This window comes from Pipistrellus hanaki (genome assembly GCF_964339955.1).
Source record: "Pipistrellus hanaki genome assembly, chromosome: 8".
Taxonomy (NCBI): domain Eukaryota; kingdom Metazoa; phylum Chordata; class Mammalia; order Chiroptera; family Vespertilionidae; genus Pipistrellus; species Pipistrellus hanaki.
In genome coordinates, this window is record NC_140510.1 from 32,844,576 (window position 1) to 32,865,380 (window position 20,805).

Here is a 20,805-nt window from a genome sequence, read left to right on the forward strand (position 1 = left end):
CTTTTCTACTGGGTGGAGGATGGCAAGAGAGAACCAAGAAACTCAGAGAAATCAAAGGTTTCTTACATAGGTATTATAGGCATGCTATGAAGTGCTGTTTCAAGAACCTGGCACATTTAAAAGTCTGTATGACATAAGTTTTGAACTTTCTGGGATATAATGTACTACAGTTTTCCACTTTAAAACCAGCAATCCAGCAACTGTTTCCATGGAAACAAAGGACAAATTCACTGAGCACTACTTCTCAATTCAATTTTTTGTAGTCAAGTATACACAATTTAAGATACACATTTTGATAATGAGTTTGAGATGATGATCTGTTAATGGACAAATAATTTACTTAAAGCTTTGTATTTCTTATTGTCTATCATTAACTATTATTAAAATAATATAAGACCTATTTTCCTTATTTATAGGGGTACTATCTATCAAATAATTAGAACCTCAAAGAGATATCACATGTCTAAGCTACTTATCAAGACAACAAAATTATGTTATTATAGTATATTCATATCTACTCAATTTCAAGTGAAATTGATATACTGAAACTTAAGAAAACTGGAAATTGTTAAGATTTAACAATTTCCAGTTTTCTTAAGTTTCATTATATCTCAAAGCCTATATATAAAGACAGTATTTATTAAAATACATTTCATTTTCAAAATTGTGCTATCAGCTGTTAAAATGTGTATACATTTTTGTGGATATCCTGTATTTAATGTTGCAATATATCGATGAATATAACATTCCTCTGTAGATTTTTTTTTTAAATTTCCTAGCTGTACTAGAAGATAGAGGCAAATACAGTGTTCAATTTTTCATTATAGATTGTCACCAAAATAATCATCAGTAGAATTACTGAGGTTAGATGGTTATATCTTAATTTCTTGTTTTTATTTTCCTCAGGTAATTGGAATATTACTTCACCCAGCTCATGAATTTCATGCAATTTTGAATGAGAAGTTAAAAGCTGTGCAATTGCTTTGAACTAAAACCTTAAGTAGCTTAATGAAGCTTGTGCCTTTTAGACTCAGTAAGGAGATCATAATGGGATAAGGAAGTCAAGCTCTTTACAGCATTACATTCTCTCTTCAGTAGTCCTTTAGCTAATGTAGATTCAGCATGCCAGGCCCTGATTTTGCACATATGAAGGGTAATTTAAGTTTAACATTGGAAAATAGCATTCTGACACAGTAATCTCTCACCCAAATTTTTGGCCCATGACAGGCCAGCGTATGGGGGAAGAGGGAAGTATTATGAACTAAATGGAACACAAGTGTACCAGAGGGAAGAAGAAAGAGAAGGGGATTTCTGGAGCCAAGTGACTTAGCTCCTGGGGCTTAAAATTTGCAGTTGTGTCTTTGCTTTGAGGCTGTTTAGATATCTGTCTCTGCATTTTGTATTACCTACTTGGCCTCAGCATATCTTTTCCCTCTTATATCTTTTAACTATAACCACTAGTTAAGGCATTGGCACATATTGGTACTGTATTCTTAGCTATCATTAAAGAGCAAATTTAAGTTACTAAAAATAGAGATCTATGAAGCTGCCTGGCTGCAGGGATTCACTGTATAATCAGTTACTGCCAAATGCAGAAGCAAAAGCACTTAGAGTTTTATCCTCTCTGTTGGTAATCAGGAGATCAATCTATTTATAGATTCACAGTTTTCTTGACCTTTTAATAGGATAACCAGTTTAAAAAAAAGAAAAGCCTCATTATAAATGAGTTACAGAAATGGGGGCATTCTCTCTACTCATGATTATATTTCTAAAACTCTTTGGTACCAAAATAACTAATTTTCATGCCAGGGTAACTGAATATGCATATGTGCAGACAGGATAAATATGTTATTCTTCATTAGAGGATAACTTTAAAGAATGTTGGGCTGGTTGACTCAACTGTGGAAAAAAAATGAGTTTATTACCTGAAAAATATTGTTAATATATTTTTATTAATTTTGGAGAGGAAGGAAGAGGGAGAGAGAGATAGAAACATCAGTGATGAGAGAGAATCATTGATCAGCTGCCTCTTGCAAACCCCTCCACTGGGAATGGAGCCTGCAACCCAGACATGTGCCCTGACTGGAAATTGAACCATGACCTCTTATTTTATAAGTTGATGCCCAACCACTGTGCCACCAAATACTTTTAATTCACATTGCTGATAATTAGGCTAGAACAAATTTTAATTTTATTGCTCAAATATATATTGACACAAAACTACTGCAACAAACTATATATGCAAGTTAGACATACACTGAATATTCCCAGGATTTGTGTTGTTTGTTTTTGCTATTTACCAAAATAAATAAAATTGTTTCATTTCTTTTTAAAATATATATATTTTATTGATTTTTTTTTAATATATATAGAGAGGAAGGGAGAGGATTAGGGACTTAGAAACATTAGTGAGAGAGAAACATCAATCAGCTGCCTCCTGCACACCCTCTACTGGGGATGTGCCCAAAACCAAGGTACATGCCCTTGATCTGAATCGAACCTGGGACCCTTCAGTCTGTAGGTTGATGCTCTATCCACTGAGCCAAACCGGTAAGGGCAATTGTTTCATTTTTTTTATGTTCTTTTTTGATGTAATGGGGTTAAGGTATCACATATTCAGAATTTTAAAGTTTCACAGTCATTAATCAGGGCCCTTTAAATCAAAATCAGCTTGAATTTATTAAGCATATAGGTTTTGCACACATCCCTCTGATTTATTCACAATTTGGTAAAAAGAAAATATACTTAAATGCCTCTTTTTAGAATTGGAGTTCTCATTGTTGCTTGCTATTAAGATCCAGCAGAGGGAGCAAAAGCTGGTGAATAGAAACATTTTGAAAAAGGCTTGCTAAAATAAAAAAATGAATCCAAAGAATCTTCCAGATTTCAGAATTATGAGTGTGCTATATTTTATGCTGATACCAGTCATAGAACAAACTCTGTAAGGAGTTTCTGATAGAATTCTTCAGTGGTTGGTTGCCTAGATTTTTCTTAACGTCATGACCAAGCAATTGGTATTATCAGGTACCAGTGTGAAGATCAGGATCTTTCTAAAAATTTCACTTCTTTGCTTATACAACATTCTTTGACTGAGGTCCCAGGATGTTCTTAGAAAGGTTTTGATTTTAAAAATCATATAAGATTACCCTAAATATGATTATCCTTTGCATCTCAAAAGATGAGATATATGGTTTGAAATTTCTGACATGCCAATATCTTATAATTTGCATTAAGATTTTCTTTTTAAGGATTGCCAGTACACACTAGTGACCATTTTTATATTTTGAAGAAAAATGTGGAAAATCCCCATAGTGTTGAGCTTACTAATTTGGAAACAATCTGATATAAATCAACCTGCCTTCTACATGTGCATGGAATTTTTTAAAAATTTGGATATCACAGGCCTAGTGGTATAAACTTTTCAAATATTAACTGTATCCCTAAGATAGGTTCCTCCTTTTTTTTTTTTTTTTTAAGATGGGTATTGATACCCCTGTTCCCTGATACTCTGTGCCCCATCCTGTTTGTACCTAATGTCATCCTGGCCACTGACAGGAATCATTTACGTGACCTCAGCCCAGCAGTGTGGCATGCGACATGAAAGAAAACCTTATTTTTAGTCTCGATCTGAACCTCACCAGTTTTCATACATCTTGTTCCATGTGCTTCCACCATTGTCCGGAGTTCCTATTGTTACTTTTACTTCTGGTCAACTGGAACTCAGTCCTCCCTGGCCCCTCCCCGGCCCCCTTTCTGATGAATTCTGCCTGCCTCTCAGGACGTCAGGGCTGGGCAGCTCCCAAACTCACAACTTTCAATTCCTTATTTGGGCAGCTTTCTGAACTTCACTGTGTCTTAACGCTTTCGTTTGTCATGTGGAGGTAATAGGTTGGTTATAAATTTTAAATTAGCTATTATACATAAGTGTTTAGAATAGCACCTGACACTTGAAATTACATAATTGCTAATTATTATTACCGATGGATGGTATTGGTGGTGGTGGTGGTGGTAGGCATCTCTCCTGTCTCATTCTGGCAACTGCTCAAAGCCACTGACTTCTGTCTATGCCTAGTCTCCTTGATCCCACGTGCAGCCGGCCTCATCAGACTTCAGTCAAGTTCCTCTTAGCATCTGCTGCATTCTAAGGGACGATATTACTTGTCCAGAAACGAACAAACCACTCTGTAGAAAAGTAAGAAAATGTCAAAATTGTAACAAGCTTCTTTTCTTGCAGTCCCCAAAATGAGTCTGCTTTGGAATTCTGAAAACATAGTGGCAGCAGTGAAATGGTGTATGAATGTCCTTGAATTCCCCAATGAAATTAGAAGGAGCCTAAGGGAGAGCAAAATAAAAAATTGATGACAATGTTGACAACAAAATTAGGTGGCAAGGTATTCTCACAAATCCCAAAATATGAGCTGTCAATTTTATGACCATATCATATTACAATCTTGGAAGCAGAGGGAAGTAGTGGGGTTTTTGATGGAAATGAGACCAGGATAACACCCACATTACTAATAAACTAGAGGCCCGGTGCATGAAATTTGTGCAAGAGTGTGTGTGTGTGTGTGTGTGTGTGTGTGTGTGTGTCCCTCAGCCCAGCCTGCACCCTCTCCAATCTGGGACATCCCTCTCACAATCCAGGACTGCAGACTCCCAACCACTCGTTTGCCTGCCTGATTTCCCCTAACCACTTCTGCCTGCCAGCCTGCTCACTTTTAACCACTACCCTACCAGTCTGATCTGTTCCCTTGCCAGTCTGATTGACCCTAACTGTTCTCCCCTGCAGGCCTGGTCACCCCTAACTGCCCTCCCCTACTGGCTCTGTAACCCCTAACTGCCTTCCCTTGCCAGCCAGGTCACCCCTAAATGCCCTCCCTTGCAGGCCTGGTCTCCCCCAACTGCACTTCCCTGCTAGTCTGGTCACCCCTAACTGCCCTGCCTTGCTGGCCTGATCACCCACAACTGCCCTCCCCCACTGGCCATCTTGCGGTCTGTGTCCATGTGGGGACAGCTATCTTTGACCTCATGGGGGCAGCCAGCTTGTGTGTTGGAGTGATGGTGAATTTACGTATTACTCTTTGGTTAGAAAGGATGCTCGTGAGAATTTGATTCAGGGCAATCAGATAATAGTTAAAACTGGAAAAGGTGTTTTTATACAATCCATTTATAAATCAGTGAAAAGTCTCCTTCTAATGTCTGAAGGGTCTGAACACTGTGCTGTGAATTCTTAAAACTCACTAGTTGAAGGATCTTCTCAGGATATTTTGAAGGATTAAAGCCAGTGTGTTCTTTTGTGTGAATAATTTTTTAACAATGAGTGCTGGTGGAAAGTAAAGGAGGTTTTCATAACAAAGCCAATTCCTTTTCTACCCAGCAGGGATAGTTAGGGTAAATGTTCCAGCTGTCCTTGACGGGAACTGTTTACACAGCAGACATTTCTAATTTGACCAGTCTGGATCTCCTGTTCCTGGACTTTTTGAAGAGTTGGAAAAAACAACAACTGTACCTTATTTTTTGAGATCTCCTAACTCTGTTTACCTTTTCTATTTTTATCTGGACTTTCTGTTTCCTTTGTCCCGATTGTCCCCATCTCCTCAATTTGGACACAATTTTCTTCTTGGAGCTTATATCCTTTCCCTCTAAAATCCGCATTTTGTTCCGTGCTTTCTTATGGGTTGCTGCTCAGATTTCTTGATGAAAGCATCCATGATCCTGCTCAAAATCTCAACCCATTAGAACAGGGTTTGACCACTGTGCTGTTTTTTCTAACCCTTACTAAGTGTGAATTCCAATCCCATTGTTCTCAGTTGCCAATTGGGGCTTTAATGCAAATCACATCATTTTTTCCAATTCCAGGAATTATTCCTTGACCATGGAGTTCTGTACCATACATAAAAGCAAAATGTGTAAACATAATCCATCTTCTTATTCATTCTCCACGATGAGTAAACATGTATCTAAGCCATAGATAACTAAGGAGACATATCCAAGTGATTTATGAGCAAACAGTAAAATATGCATGTCATAATAAGAGTCAGAGATAAGCAGAGTGGACAAGTATAATAAATACATCCTTGGGGTTGAGACTAAGGAAGAAACTGAAAACATTCCATATATTAGAAAAGTTAACAATTTAATCTTGCTTTTGAAGAATTTTTAATGTGGAATCACCATTTAGGCTTGCAATAGATTTTCTTAGGGTCAAATGCTTTCATCAAGTTTGGCATTAGGAATAAAAAGATGTATTAATATGTTTTAGTTACAGAAATAAACAATGTAATTAATCTCCATTAATATATAAAGTGAAGCATCTATTAATACTGGAAGCAATCTATAAAAACATATACTTGAATATTTAACCAACTTGTTTATATTTATTTGCATATGGTACTATATAGACAGCTCAAGAATAGACTACCAGTATAATGGAATTTGGACACTGTTCTAATTTTAAAAGAATCTGTAGAAGAATTCCTAATTTATAATAAGTAGATGCTCTCTTCTTCATTGATTTTATGCTGTAAACAAGTAGCTCCTCTTGAGTAGATGCTAACGACAATGCCAGTGTTGGCACATGTATTTCAGTAGAGGTTCAAAAACTTATATGGATCTGAAAATGGAAACAGAAAATGGAAATGCATAATTTAAAGCAATGTGTTCTTCTTAGATTTCCTTACATGTGTATACTTTTGTTATCAATATACACTTTGATATCAGAAAGATTTTCTGATCTCTATCTGACTTAAGTTTTTGTGTGTGTCTCCTTTAGATAAGAAATGTTGAGACTAATCAATGTTTAGACAACATGGGCCGCAAGGAAAATGAAAAAGTGGGCATATTCAACTGTCATGGTATGGGAGGAAATCAGGTAAGTTCTCCTTTTTTTTATTGGCTTCATATTTGGAGGGGGGAGACATATTGTGAAAACTATCACACTAGACCATGGCTTACAACTCAATTACAATAAAGACTTAGTTTAGCAAATCAATGGGCAGTCAAATTAAGAACTAATTACACTCTTTTATTATCCCAAGTTTCTTACGAAAGTACTACAGAATTTAATTAAAAGGGCAAAACTTTCAACTAGCCTGCAGTAATGAGAACAGCCCAATATTTCAGACTCATCTCATTTTACCATGTAGGAGCAAATGAGGACAAAATGTATAATGTTAGAACCTCAGGAATTCATAAATGAAATGAACAATAGCTGAAATCCTATACCTACAGATATTTTAATGTCTCTACATCATGAATTTAGTGACAAGATAGAAATTAAAATAAATATTTTTCACCTTTATGAATATTTGTTCATGTCTATAAATATATGTACAAGAATGTTTAGTGGAACCTTTTTACTATAACACAAACAGTGAAAACAACTAAATATTTACCAAGAGGGCAATATTTAATTCAATCATGATGTATTTGTCTGAGTTGGTGGTATAGTGGTGAGCATAGCTGCCTTCCAATCATGATGTATTCATAGTATAGAATACTGCATAGCCAGAAAAATGACTGAGAGAAGTCTGTATGTATTGTTATCAAAATTGAAAAGAGGATAATAAAATCAATACAATTTATTTTGAATGATCTCGTTTACAAAAAAAAAAAAATACGTGTGAACATTTCTATGTATTATCTAAAATATCTATATTTATATGGATTATTATCTACTCTATTAGATATGTATAGAAATCTATCTGGGATATAGATTACCTCTGGTGAAAAGATTGAATTGAAATAGGAAATTTTACTTTTACTCCACATATTTTGTATATATGTATTATAATAAAAGAACATCATTTTGTATCATTAGTATAACCTGGGTAATTTATGGTAAGTTACATAATACTTTTTAAATGTATCTTTAGTCTTGAAAGTATTATAGATGTTCCCTTTATTTCCCTCAGTGGCCCCCTCTACACTGGAGGCTCCCTCCACCTCCCTGCCCCGCAGGCCTTCACTGTCTGTGTCCATGGGTTATGTATAGATGCACATATAAGTTCTTTGGTTAATCTCTTTAATATTTTATCTATAAAGTGTATAAAAGATTTTCCCCATTTTTTTTCTCTAAAGATTAGTAAAATCTAAAAACAACTAACACTAGCCTGGCATATACTAGACAATACTAGACATTCAGTACTTATTGCCATTAATTATTATATTTACTTATTATTTTATTTTATGTTCTTAGTTATTTCTCTGTACTTCTATAAGAAAAAAATAAAATGTTCATTTAGTGACTAATGCCAGAGGCAAGATAAATGCACAACACGCCCTCTGATATTGTTAAGCTAATAAAATAATCTGCCTCTCCTGTAGTTCTAACAAATATATATTATGAAAAAATTAACCCATTATATAAAACCCTATTATGATTTATACTTTGGTAGAACTAAATATTTCTAAGATCATTTATAATAGGAACATGTTTAAATTTTAGACTTACTTGAAAAAAGAACAGATTTTAGGATTCTGTTCTCACAGCTACCTTCCCTGTTTTTTTATTGCTATCCTTTTTTTGTTACCATGGAAGCAGCATCTATTTTTATGATTATTTCGTTTTGAATTCTTAAAAGTAGCCTCAATCCATAAAAATATTCAAATTTCTCTCTCCTGCTTTTATACAAAAGTCATTAACAAATGTTAACCCTGATTTTTTAGTATCTCCACTCAGTTACATTTTTAAAAGAATGTTCTTCATGCCTGTTGACAATTATACCTTAAACATTTCCTCTCTGCACAGGAGTTCTGGTATTTCTTTTCTTTTCTTTTTTAAGCTTTGGAGATATCACTAAGAAGCTAACCTTCAGTAGGTGGTTGGTTAGATATATTTTTCTTAAACACTCATATATCCAGCACATTCTCCTCTCTTTATCCCCAGCATTTGGCACAAGGCTTGAGATATAGTAGGTACCTAAAAAAACCTATTTGTTAAATAAATAGATGAAAGAATGTATGGAATTTTTTATAGCAGGAATACTGGAGAAACAAGATAGCAGGTGGAGTGTTATTATTAAATTCAATACTTGATCATCTTGAAGTGCTCTTTTAAAAATCTTAATAATAAAATTCTTCTACCCCAAATAATAATGACAAAATTAGCCACTCCATTCCTATCTGTTCTTGAAATGCTCTTATACTAGCAAGTAATATTATGATGATCATTAAGCATTTTCAAAAGGATGAAAATAAAAAGGAATTTGATTAAAACTTGAACCTATATTTTTACATGTGAAATAAAGAACTTACAATTTACTGGTAGGAAGTGTTTTACTAGAAGTTATGGAATTGTGTTCTCTATAGTTCTGAAAAGATAATGTACCTGGTAGATTCCTGGAAGCATTTCTCTGTCCCCTACAATGCTAATGACTCAGATTTTATATTTCTTCACCAGCCTCTCTCCTGAGCTCTAGAATCTATTGCCAATTAATTATTAAAATCACAACTATTTTCAGATGTATTCAATTTCTTCCTTTTTACACAATCATCCAAAATTGAATCACAACATAGACACTTAACTTTTGAATTTTAACTGGTCACTAAATTCTGATATTTCTATCAAATATCAGGTAAAAGTAATCCCTTTACTCCTAACCTTAAATCCTTTTACAATGAGGGACCCTATATTTATCCTATCCTATATCTTCTTTAACCTGCAGGAGTCAAAACATCTCATTATTTCCATACATTTCATACATGCTACATTAGAATTAAAACTTTAGTAACATCTCCAATAATTCTCTCTGTTCAAAGAATAAAGTAGAAATTCATTAGTTATGATATACAAAGCTCATAATAATTGTATTCCCATTTGGCTTTCCAGCATAGTCTTCCTAATAATCCCTGTATTCTAAACATATGTCTTAAATTTTCCATTCCCCAGATGCTCTGTGTATTTTCATTTCTCTACAGTTCACTGATAACTGTTCTCTCTAATTGCACTATTAGTTGCATACTGCTCCACTCACAAACTTAAAACATACTCACTATTCAAAAACTAAATAAAATTTTTTTTAACTATCTATTGGCTAGTAACTTCTTAACTTAAACAGGGTGCATTATTAATGAGCAAATTATAATGTACTTAATCAATCTATTATTGTTTAACACAAAGTGTTATTTGTGAACTTTCATTGTTATAGAAAAGGCTCATCAATAACCTTATAGCTAAAATCGGTAAACACCCATATTAACTTTTCAGAAAAAGACAAAAAAAAGTTCAGAAGTAAATTTGAAATATCAGCAGTTATTCAGCAGTATAGGTCTTTCAGTATATAGTGACAAATTGTCATTTTTAATGTCTTACCAATTTAATAGGACAAAATTGGGGGAGCTAAGCAACCCCCATCCATATTGTATTCATTCCTAAAGCTAAAATAGGAAGAGACACTCTGATAGACATTTGACACTCTGATAGCCTCTTTGATTCTCACAGCAATCTAATACATGATGTTATTATCCTAATTCTACTCATGATTCTAATGTAAACTCTGAGAGATTAATAAAGTGATTGAGGTGGTAAAGCCAGCTTGAACTTAAAACCAGCTGACAGCCGAAACCGGTTTGGCTCAGTGATAGAGCATCAGTCTGCGGACTGAAAGGTTCCAGGTTCGATTCCAGTCAAGGGCATGTACCTTGGTTGCGGGCACATCCCAGGTGGGGGGGTGCAGGAGGCAGCTGGTCAATGTTTCTCTCTCATCGACATTTCTAGCTCTCTACCGCTCTCTCTTCCTCTCTGTAAAAAATCAATAAAATATATTAAAAACAAAAACAAACAAACAAAAACAACAGCTGACTATGCCAAATTTATATTCACTGCATTTATATTAATTCCCAACCATACTCCCCCAGGATTGTGATCACAGTGGCCAAACCTAACTGGGAATTATATTTTATTTGTTTTTCATCTTTGTCAATTTAGTATGGGAGAAACATTTTATTTTATTTTAAACTAGAAGCCCAATGCACAAAGATTTGTGTAAGAATGGGCCTTCCTTCCCCTGGCTACAGGCACTGCCTTCGCTCTGGCTGGAGCGGCCTTTCCACCTTCCCATGCTGCCTAGAGGCCTGCCCTGCCCCCAGCAGCTCAGTGCCTGTGTAGGCAAATTAACTCACCATCTTTGTTGGGTTAATTTGCATCTCACTCCTGATTGGTGGGCATCACAAAGGTATGGTCAATTAGCATGTTGCTCTTTTATTAGGTAGATTACATTTCTAACATTATCAGTGCACTTAAGTATTTTTAAAATTGGCATCCATACTTTGTGAATTTCCAAGTCATAGTTTTTGCTTATGTTTTTATTGGGGGTTGAGAGGATTCTTTTTTCTCTTATCTACTTATAATCACACTTTATTTATAAGATTATTAACTACTGTCACAGTGCAGATATTTTTCTGACTTAACATTTTTGTTTACAGTTTATTTTCATATATAGACTTTTAAACAGTATTCCAATCATTGTTTGCCTTTATGTTTTCTCTTTTTGATGTAGAAATACCATTCTTTTTAATGAGATGCTTTCCAATGACATTTACATCATCTTAAAGGAACCAATACAAAAATTGGCAAATAGATCTTAGTCTCATTGGGCACATATTATACCAACTGAAATATTGACACTAATTTCTATTTCAAATTTACTTGGATTCAAATTAGATTAATATATTTGTTAAAATGACCATTTATTTGAAATTAAGTATCAGTATACAATTTTTTAAAATTCAGTGCTGCTTCCCTTTGAATTGCAGTGCATCTTCAAAACAAAACAGGGCAGGGGTGGGGAGCAACCCCCATATGTATTTTATTCATTTCTTCCAAATTAAAAAATACAAATAACATTAAGTGATATAAAAATGCTCATAGTTTAGCAAATGTGTTTATAATGTTTCTCTTTCTCCCTAAAGACACTCATTTGAAGAGAGCTAGAAAGCACATAGAGACATTCCATGTAATTTATTGCAGTAGGTGATTCAGAGCAATTTTTCAAGGTAGCAAGCCTTTACGAAAGCTTATGCCAACCCCTTATTAAAACTCCTTGTCTGCCAAGATAAAGAAGAGACCATTAGGTCCTATCTATACTTTTATACAGATTTCTCTTCCTCCTCTAAAATTATTTATACTTAAGAAGAATCTAACATTATAACAGGTATATTACAACTTTTTGAGAGTTATAGATACTTTTCTCATTACGGACCCTCTCCTAGAGAAAGCTTAATTATTTTAGTAGTACATGCTAATGTTCTCCCAGATTGTAATGAATATATTCATTCAACACATATGTATTCATTTTAAAGTTTGCATTTTTATAAGTAATATAATTACTTAGAAGCCACTTCTACGCTAATTTTGTCCAATTTTAGTAACTTGCATGATGTAGTTTAAACTCACCAGGGATTTCATGAAGTGAATTTGCAAGTGAAATGAAATGGAGGAAAGAATGAATACGTACCATTCATTAAATGTTTAAATGAGTTGGATATATGCAAGCTAGAAGAGAGCAGAGTTAGTATAACTTCTATAGAAATAGGAATTATTCTAAGAGCCTTTCAATCTAATTAATACTTGGTTGGGAGAACATCTCTGGTCTTGGCTTATGCTCCCACTTGAAGAGTAAATTCTACTGAGGATGAAATGGTGATTTGGCTCAATCATTCATTTAATAAAACCTTACTATCTTAGCCTATAAGAGAAACTCTAGATGATGTTAGTCTATGATGTCAGTAGGAGAGAATATCCCAAAACAAACATTTTACATTGGTCCACTTTTTCTGGAGATTATGAGGTCTCTGCTCATCCTCATGTCCATCAACAAGAGTTAGTGTCTTTCAGAGAAAGTCTCAACAGGGCCTTCAATTGCAAGATCAGTCATATGTCAACAAAGCCTTTGGGACACAGGTACAAGCCAGTGAAACCTATTAATTTTCCTAGGTAATCGATCCCCTCGAATTTATCTATAAAGAAGCTCAAAGTCATAACAGTCACTGGGTTTCCACCCATTGTTTCAAACTGACTAATGACATTTATATTTGAATGAAGTGTAGCCTCAAGCTCAATGTATCGCTAACTACATCTTTTACTCAAAGTCTTTTTTTTTTTTATAAAGGTATTATATGTGTACATAGCTTACCAATCCCCACCCCTTTTGTTTTAATCCATCTTTTACATTTTCCTCTCTTACCTTTCATCACCCCTGTCATCCCCAAACTAGACACTAAGCCCTGTGGATTCTTTCTATTGTCATTTTTATCTATTCTTTTCTTTCAATAATAATTCTACTTACTCTGTCTGGGCTTTGATTGCATCCATAGTTTGATTACTATAATTGTTATCAATATTGCTTCCCCATAGCTCCAATCTGCTCCCATCTTCACTCTACTCACATTCCATAATGAAGTGAGGACTCCTTCCAACATATCACTTCCAACTAGAAAAATGAACAAAACATTTTTTTTTAAGTGCCTGGCTTTTACACGTTAAAAATAACATTCTTTACAAGCCCAAGTTCTATCTAACCTGACCACTTCTTACTTTTGTAAGTTTAACTCCTGTAACTCACCTATACAGCTCCTTCAACTCTATTGAGTATAGCCAGATCAGACCTTTTCAAAAAAATAAAATTTCTAATCATCTTTCTTATACCAACATGGTATGACCTTTACCTACTTTTCTAACCATAAAAAATTCTAGTTTACACAGTTCCATAGTTTACATAGTTTATCTAGTTCCAATTCAAAACTCAATCTTCTTCATATAGTATTGCATTTTTTCTACTTTGCAATCTACATTGATATTTCCTTTTTATGAACTCATAATATTTAATTGTTTCTCGTTTTTTTATTTTTTTATTATTTCTCAATATTTCTCTTACATTTTAGCCCTTATGCTGTCATTCAGTTATGTATGTTTATTCATCATCTCTTCAGAAATAAATTGTAAACTCTTCTTGAAAGCAATAATTAGTTCTTTTCCTTTTTAATACTTCTATAGCAAAAATTGCTTACTATATAAATGAATGAGTAAAAAAGTTCATACAAAAATTTCTAAGTTACTTAAGAACCTGCTGTTATCACAGAAATAGTTTCAGCATTTCACCCACATAAAGGAGAAATCTTTCTAGAGAATGAAATTGTTTCTTTGAAAATGCCTAGACTTGGAGCTATGATAGGCTGAAAAATGACCTCCAAAGATTTCCACATCCTAATCGTTAAAACCTGTGAATGTTGCCTGATACAACTAAAAAGGCTTCACAGTGTGATTCCATGGAGGGTTTTGAGATGGGGAGGTTATTCTGGATTATCTGGTGGCCCTAACTAAATGCAATCACATGTATCCTGATAAGCAGAGAGCAATTTGACACACACAGAATAAGACCACAGAGGCAGAGAAGGAATGATGTGGTTACAAGTGAAGGAGTTGCCCTGAAGCTTTAGAAGAGGCAAGAGATTCTGCCTTGAACCTCCAGAGGGAATGCTGACCTACTGGTACCTTGATTTCTATCCAGTGAAACTGAGCTTGGATTTCTGGCCTCCAGAACTGTAAGAGAATCAACTTCCATTCTCTTAAGTCTTTAAGTTTGTGATTATTTGTTTCAGCAGCCACAGGAAATTAATATAGGAGAAACTCCAGAAATAATCTAGTTTAGTATCTGTAAGCAATTCACCTCTTTGGAAAAGAGGTCTAAGATATTAAACTTACCTCAAAGTTAAAAATATATATTATTTCATCTTGCTACTGTGAGAAATGAAGTGGTAGCTAAAAAAAATAGCTTTAAATTACCCTGGTTCTACAGAATGTTTCAATTACAGAAATTTTGCTTATGGAGATTCCATTTTATTTTGATTTTTTGTATTCTCTTTTCAATTTTAATGTCATTGTAGCAGAGAACATTGTCGATAAGCTCTAAGTCCTACATTTTTAAAAAAATTGGAAAATATAAAATAACTAAAAGTGAATGCTTACAATATTAAATGATAATGGCCTCTTTCATTAATAGTTAATAAATTTTGCACAGAGATTCTAAAAATTGTTGTAATTTTTTTTAATCTTAACTCAAGAACTAAGCCCTAACTGGTTTGGCTCAGTGGATAGAGCATTGGCCTGCAGACTGAAGGGTCCCAGGTTCAATTCCGGTCAAGGGCATGTACTATACCTTGGTTGCGGGCACATTCCTAATGGGAGTGTGCAGGAGTCAGCTGATCGATGTCTCTCTCTCATCAATGTTTCTAACTCTCTATCCCTCTACCTTCCTCTCTATAAAAAAATTAATAAAATATATTTTTTTAAAATAAAAATAAATAAAAAGAACTTAACAAGTAATCATAAATAACACTTTCTTAATTCAAATAAATTGCATTATTATTTATGTTAAAAGAACATCTACTAAGCTTGGGGTTGATTAAAATTTTCAAGAACTTAAAATTAAGATCTAATTCTGCCTAGTTTTACCTGGCCAAAATATTTCCTGGCATAATAACAAATGACAAATCCATTGTGTTCAACCCTTTTCTTTCCCTGGTAGGAGTTACTCAGATGTAAGATTTTTTTCCCTAAATGTTTCCTAAAACTTAAATACTAATATTGTCTGTTTCTTAGATTTAGTTTTTCTTCTAAACATTGTACAGTCTAATTTTATGTATCTCTGCATAATGATAGTTAACATCGATCACATATGACTTTTTATTTTCAAAAGCTATGGAAAAATTGGCAATGCAAGTCAACCTACAAAGCACTTTTACTATTTTACTGTAAACGTACTTAAAATTAATTTCCTGAAATCTTATATTCATTTTAATAAGCCACAATTTGGCTCTTAGCTTTCTAGCTACAAGTACAAAATGGATTATATGATTCATTATGTCAAAATGTAGAAGTAAACCAGCTTCAGAAGAGGCTCAGTTATTCCTAGTGTTGAAATAGTAAAAAGTTCTACTGTGATTCCTGATCAAGTAGCAGTAATTGGAAAATGGGCCGTGGGAGCCACAGGAGGGGCACCAGACTGGGCTAAAAGGGATGAGAGTCTCTAGAAGGTGTCTTAGGAAACGGTGATGTCAATATATGTCAGTGCACATAGTAGGATAAAAATATTTTTATTGATTAAACATAATGATATTTAATTATAGTATATAATTATATCAGCCCACACTCTAAAGTGTTTAAAATTAAATCTCCATAGACTCACATTTTAAAATATGTTAAGTACTCTGGGAAATTTCACATACATTTTATTTAATTTAATAAATGAGATTCCCTTAATATTTTGATTTAAAAAAACACACCCTTCTGTAAAAAGTAAAATATCACACATTCTCATAAAGTAGAAATTTGCATATTATCCTAGTTTCATAAAACCCAACACATACACAGAAGCATATATACCTCTCTTATCCCACACCACCAATAGAACACTTCTCACTGAGAATTGTAGGCTGTTAACCAAAAAAATCTACTAAAAGAAAAATGCTTTGTTGGGAGCAGCATTAACCTGCTTCTTCAGCCCACCAGTTTATCTGCTCTAAAGTTCCTGTTGCTTAGAGATAGGGTCCACATTTTCTGCTAGTTTTCTCCATCAACTATTTGGTCCCAGTAGAACTTTTCTCTCTGTTCCTTTTCAATCTTCAGAACCTCAATCCTTTCTTCACTTTACCTTCTTATGCATCATTCTTCACATGCCACAGACAGAAAGCAAGCTCTGGTCTCCTCTTCTTATAAGGACACTAATCCCATTAAGGGGGCCCCAAAGTCATGACCTCACCTAAATCTATTTACTTCTCAGAGATCCCACCTCCAAATACCATCACCTGGCAGTTTTAGGGCTTCATATATGAGTTGGGGGTGGGGCACAAACCTTCTGTCAAGGCAGTGGCTGGATGACAGTCCTTTGTCCTTTCAGTCCTTCAGTGTCCAATACTATACATTGATATGTTAGAACTAGATGTCCATCAGTTCTAGTATTCTTAATCTCTTTTGTTAAAGAGGCAAGAGCAGGAAATCCAAACGATTTGTGAAATCTTTGAGTCAGTGACAGGATAACTGAATTTAGAAAGTTTGAATTTAGGGGGTGGGGGGAAAACATTTAGAAAATAAATGCTTTTAGAAAATCTCTCAGAACAATGTAACAGTTTTGAGCAACCTGCTTGCTAACCAAAAACTAATGATTTAAAGAAAGAAAAAAAATAAACTTATTACTCAAGATTTTGTTGAATAGCATATAAACACCATACATGTACTCAAATAGCATATGGTCACCAAGAGGAATATAAATATATACCTAAAGCACCAACTCTTGTTTTGTGTATAAAGAAGGTTGTAAAGATGCTATTTGTTAATGACATGGATTCCCTTATGAGAATTTCATACTAGTATTGTACTGGATATTATCAAGAGTTATTTGTCTCCTGAGTAAAAGGTTTTGTTTTGTGTATTGTTTGTTTGTTTTTTCCTTTCCTACAAAACACATAATCCAATACAGAAAAAAATAATATTTTATTGATTATTATTTATATTAGCTCATCTTAGATTATTTTTATTATATTACTAGAGGCTCGGTGCATGAAATCATGCACAGGGGTGATGACGTCCTTCAGCCCAGCTGTACTTTCTCCAAACTGGGACCCCTCGAGGGATGTCCAACTTCCTGTTTAAGCCCGATCATGGTAAGATCCAGCCTAAACAGGCAGTCGGACATCCCTCTCACAATCCAGGACTTCTGGCTCCCAACTGCTCACCTACTTGCCTTCCTGATTGCCCCTAACTGCTTCTGCCTGCCAGCCTGATCAACCCCTAACCACTCTCTGCCAGCCTGACTGATGCCTAACTGCTCCCCTGCCAGCCTGATTGCCCCTAACTTCCCTCCCCTAAAGTCCTGGTCACCCCTAACTGCCCTCCCCTGAAGACTTGATTGCACCCAACTGCCCTCCCTTGTAGGCCTTGTCTCTCTCAACTGCCCTCCACTGCTGACCATCTTGTGGTGGCCACCTTGTGTCCACATGGGAGCAGCCATCTTGTGCATTGGAGTGACAGTCAATTTGTGTATTCATATTTTAGTAGGTAGGATAGAAGCCTGGTCCACAGGTGAGGGCCTGCTGGTTTTTCCTGAAGGGTTTCCCAGATCATAGTGGAGGTTCTCTTGAGGTGTGGGGAGGCCTGGGCAAGGGGCCTTTGTGATTTTCAGGCTGGCCTTGCCCCTTGGCAAGGTATCTGAAATTTATTTATCTTCTATAATTGAAACTTTGTAGCCTTGAGTGGAGCCAAGCCTCCTGCTTGCTCCATGGCCACAGCCATTTTTGTTGGGATTTATTTATCTTCTATAATTGAAACTTTGTAGCCTTGAGCAGAAGTCAGGACTGACCAGAGCAGGTGGGAAGCTTGGCTTCCTCCATTGCCTGGGAAATCCAAGCCTTCTGCTCACTCCATAGCTGCAGCCATCTTGGTTGGGTTAATTTGCATACTCACTCCTAATTGGCTTATGGGAGTAGTGGAGGTACAGTCAATTTGCATGTTTCTCTTTTATTAGCGTAGATCCTTTTTAGTAGGGGCCCAGTGCACAAATTCATGCACCTTGAAAGGAACTGTGGGCCACAAGCCTGTGGTGGCCACAGGGGTGGGTCTTGGCCCCTGGCCCCTCCTGTCATGGACCCCCCTCCCCATTCCCTGTCTGCTGGCAGCCACACTCCCAACACTGCCACTCCCACACACCGATGGCACCGGCACCACTTGCACCTGCTGAAAGTGCAGAGCAATTGGGGCTGGCTCCAGCAGCATGTGCAAGTGGGGCTGGTGCCAGCAGTGGGTGCAAGAGGTGGCTGTTGGCCCCGATCACCCCTCAGAAGCAGGGTGAGGTGGAGAAGGCCTGAGGGGCAATCAGGGCTGGCACCAGGCACTGGCAGCGGGTGCCAGCAGTTGTTCTGGTACCAGCAGTGGGTGTGAGTGGGGCCAGTGCTGGCAACAGGTTCAAGCTCTGGGTGGGACTAAGGCACGCAGGAACAAAGAATTTTCAGTAACCACCAGAGCTTTATCCTGATGACAGCAACCAGTACCCTGCCTTGATCTGGCAACCCCAATCATCTGCTCCACCATCCCCCTGCAGCTAATGCCCACCACGTTTTGCACTCTGCCACCTGCTGCTGATACCCACCATGTTCTGCACATGCCCCTTGGTGGTCAGTGCATGTCATAGCGACCTGTTGTTTGGTTGTTCGCCGTTCAGTCTATTTGAACATTAGGGTTTTATATATATATAGGTGTGGATAGGTTTTGTCTCTTTTGTTTCCTCCCTAATATCTATTTTTATGTCATAAATATGAAATTCTGTGTAAATCCACTTCCACTTTCTTACAAGATGAAAGATAAATAAGTAAATAGGAACATAATTTCCATATCAATCTCAAAAGTAATATAAAACAATGATTCTTGAAACAAAGAATTTTTTGCGGCTATGTAGGAAGCATTCACACACACACACACACACACACACACACACACAAAAGGTATGATAAGGACAGGAATGGTTCTAAAAGGCTTTAGAAAACTGACAGAGAGCACAAAGAATGGGTGTATGAGGACAGCCAGTAGGATACAGGACCAAATGGAGTGGCAGGCCTGGACTAGGGAGAGTAGAAAATTAAGTTTGATAAGTAGAGGACCTAAGATAATAATAGAATGTAAGTTTCAAGCAAGGAGATTTTGAACTGAGGGGAAAAGGAGCAAAGAGCTTTCAGACTACAAAGGTTGTCAAAGGACAGCTTGTAACCTATGTCTAATCCAAAGTCATGAAAATACTTGGACATGCACTTTTGTTATTAAAAATGGCCTGGTGAATGAATATAGCCAACATGAAAAGGGCTTTTCATTCTTGTTATTTAGTGCCCAAGTATAATTTAACCACAAGCAGGGACAGAACTATAGAACTTTTTTTGCAGTGCATTTCTTTTATTCTTTTATCAAAGGACTTGATCCAATACAGAGCAACGAGCTACATGTGGTATGTACAGAAATGATACCTTTCCATTAAATGAAAAAAGGCCTGCTTCAGTGAGTTACCATGGAAACAGCCTAGCGTCCATCTTCATTTCTCATAAAGAATCTTAGTCTTGAAAACCTACCAGATAGACATATTTCAACTCTTTAGTTGCTAATTTTATAAATAGATTTGGGGATTTTTTTTAAGTTTAAAAGAAGCAAAATATGTGCATTTGGGTGGAATGTGCAGAACTTCGTGTATTTTTGCTTTTAAGAGGTTCTTTCTTTTTCAAACACACACACACACACACCACAAAAACCCTGATTCTTAATAAATTTCAAAATGCATTTTATGGCCACTGTAGCATCAAGGAATGAACAAAGCCATATTCAAAGGTCATACCTGCAGGTGCTCAATCCAGGGCCTAGAGACTACAGAGAGAAAATGCCACTTCTAGGTGGCCGAATCCACCTACTACAGAGACCTTTTCTTTATCCAGTGAATGAAACAAGTGGCTCATGAGCTGGACTCATTTTATTTTGGGAATCTTAAGAAAGAGTAAATCAAATAAAAGGATATGATGCCCAATTTTAGACTGAAGTTATGACACATTAACATTGACCTCTGGGATCTCCTGTACAGAATTCCAAGTAATTTATGATTGCCCTTCCGGAAGATGGAATTTTTTCTTCTTCCCACCTTATACGTGAGCTGTGCTTATTGACTTGCTTCCAAAGACTAGACCATGGAAGGGGGTTGTGGTGACTTATAGTGAAGAAACATGGCAAATGCTATGTCTGGGTAAGTGATCCAAGTTGTACATTGTAAGTCAGGTTGATAC

At 35.8% G+C, this 20,805-nt stretch overlaps 1 protein-coding gene across 5 annotated transcripts in view; it reads left to right on the forward strand.

The window, feature by feature from the left end:
• Positions 1-20,805, forward strand: part of GALNT13 (polypeptide N-acetylgalactosaminyltransferase 13) — a 445,911-nt gene that overhangs the window by 403,070 nt on the left and 22,036 nt on the right. For all 5 annotated transcript variants that reach the window (XM_084892276.1, XM_084892273.1, XM_084892275.1 and 2 more), the window contains exon 11: positions 6,773-6,871. In XM_084892276.1, the coding sequence (XP_084748402.1) occupies positions 6,773-6,871 (99 nt within the window). The remainder of the gene's footprint in view (positions 1-6,772; positions 6,872-20,805) is intronic.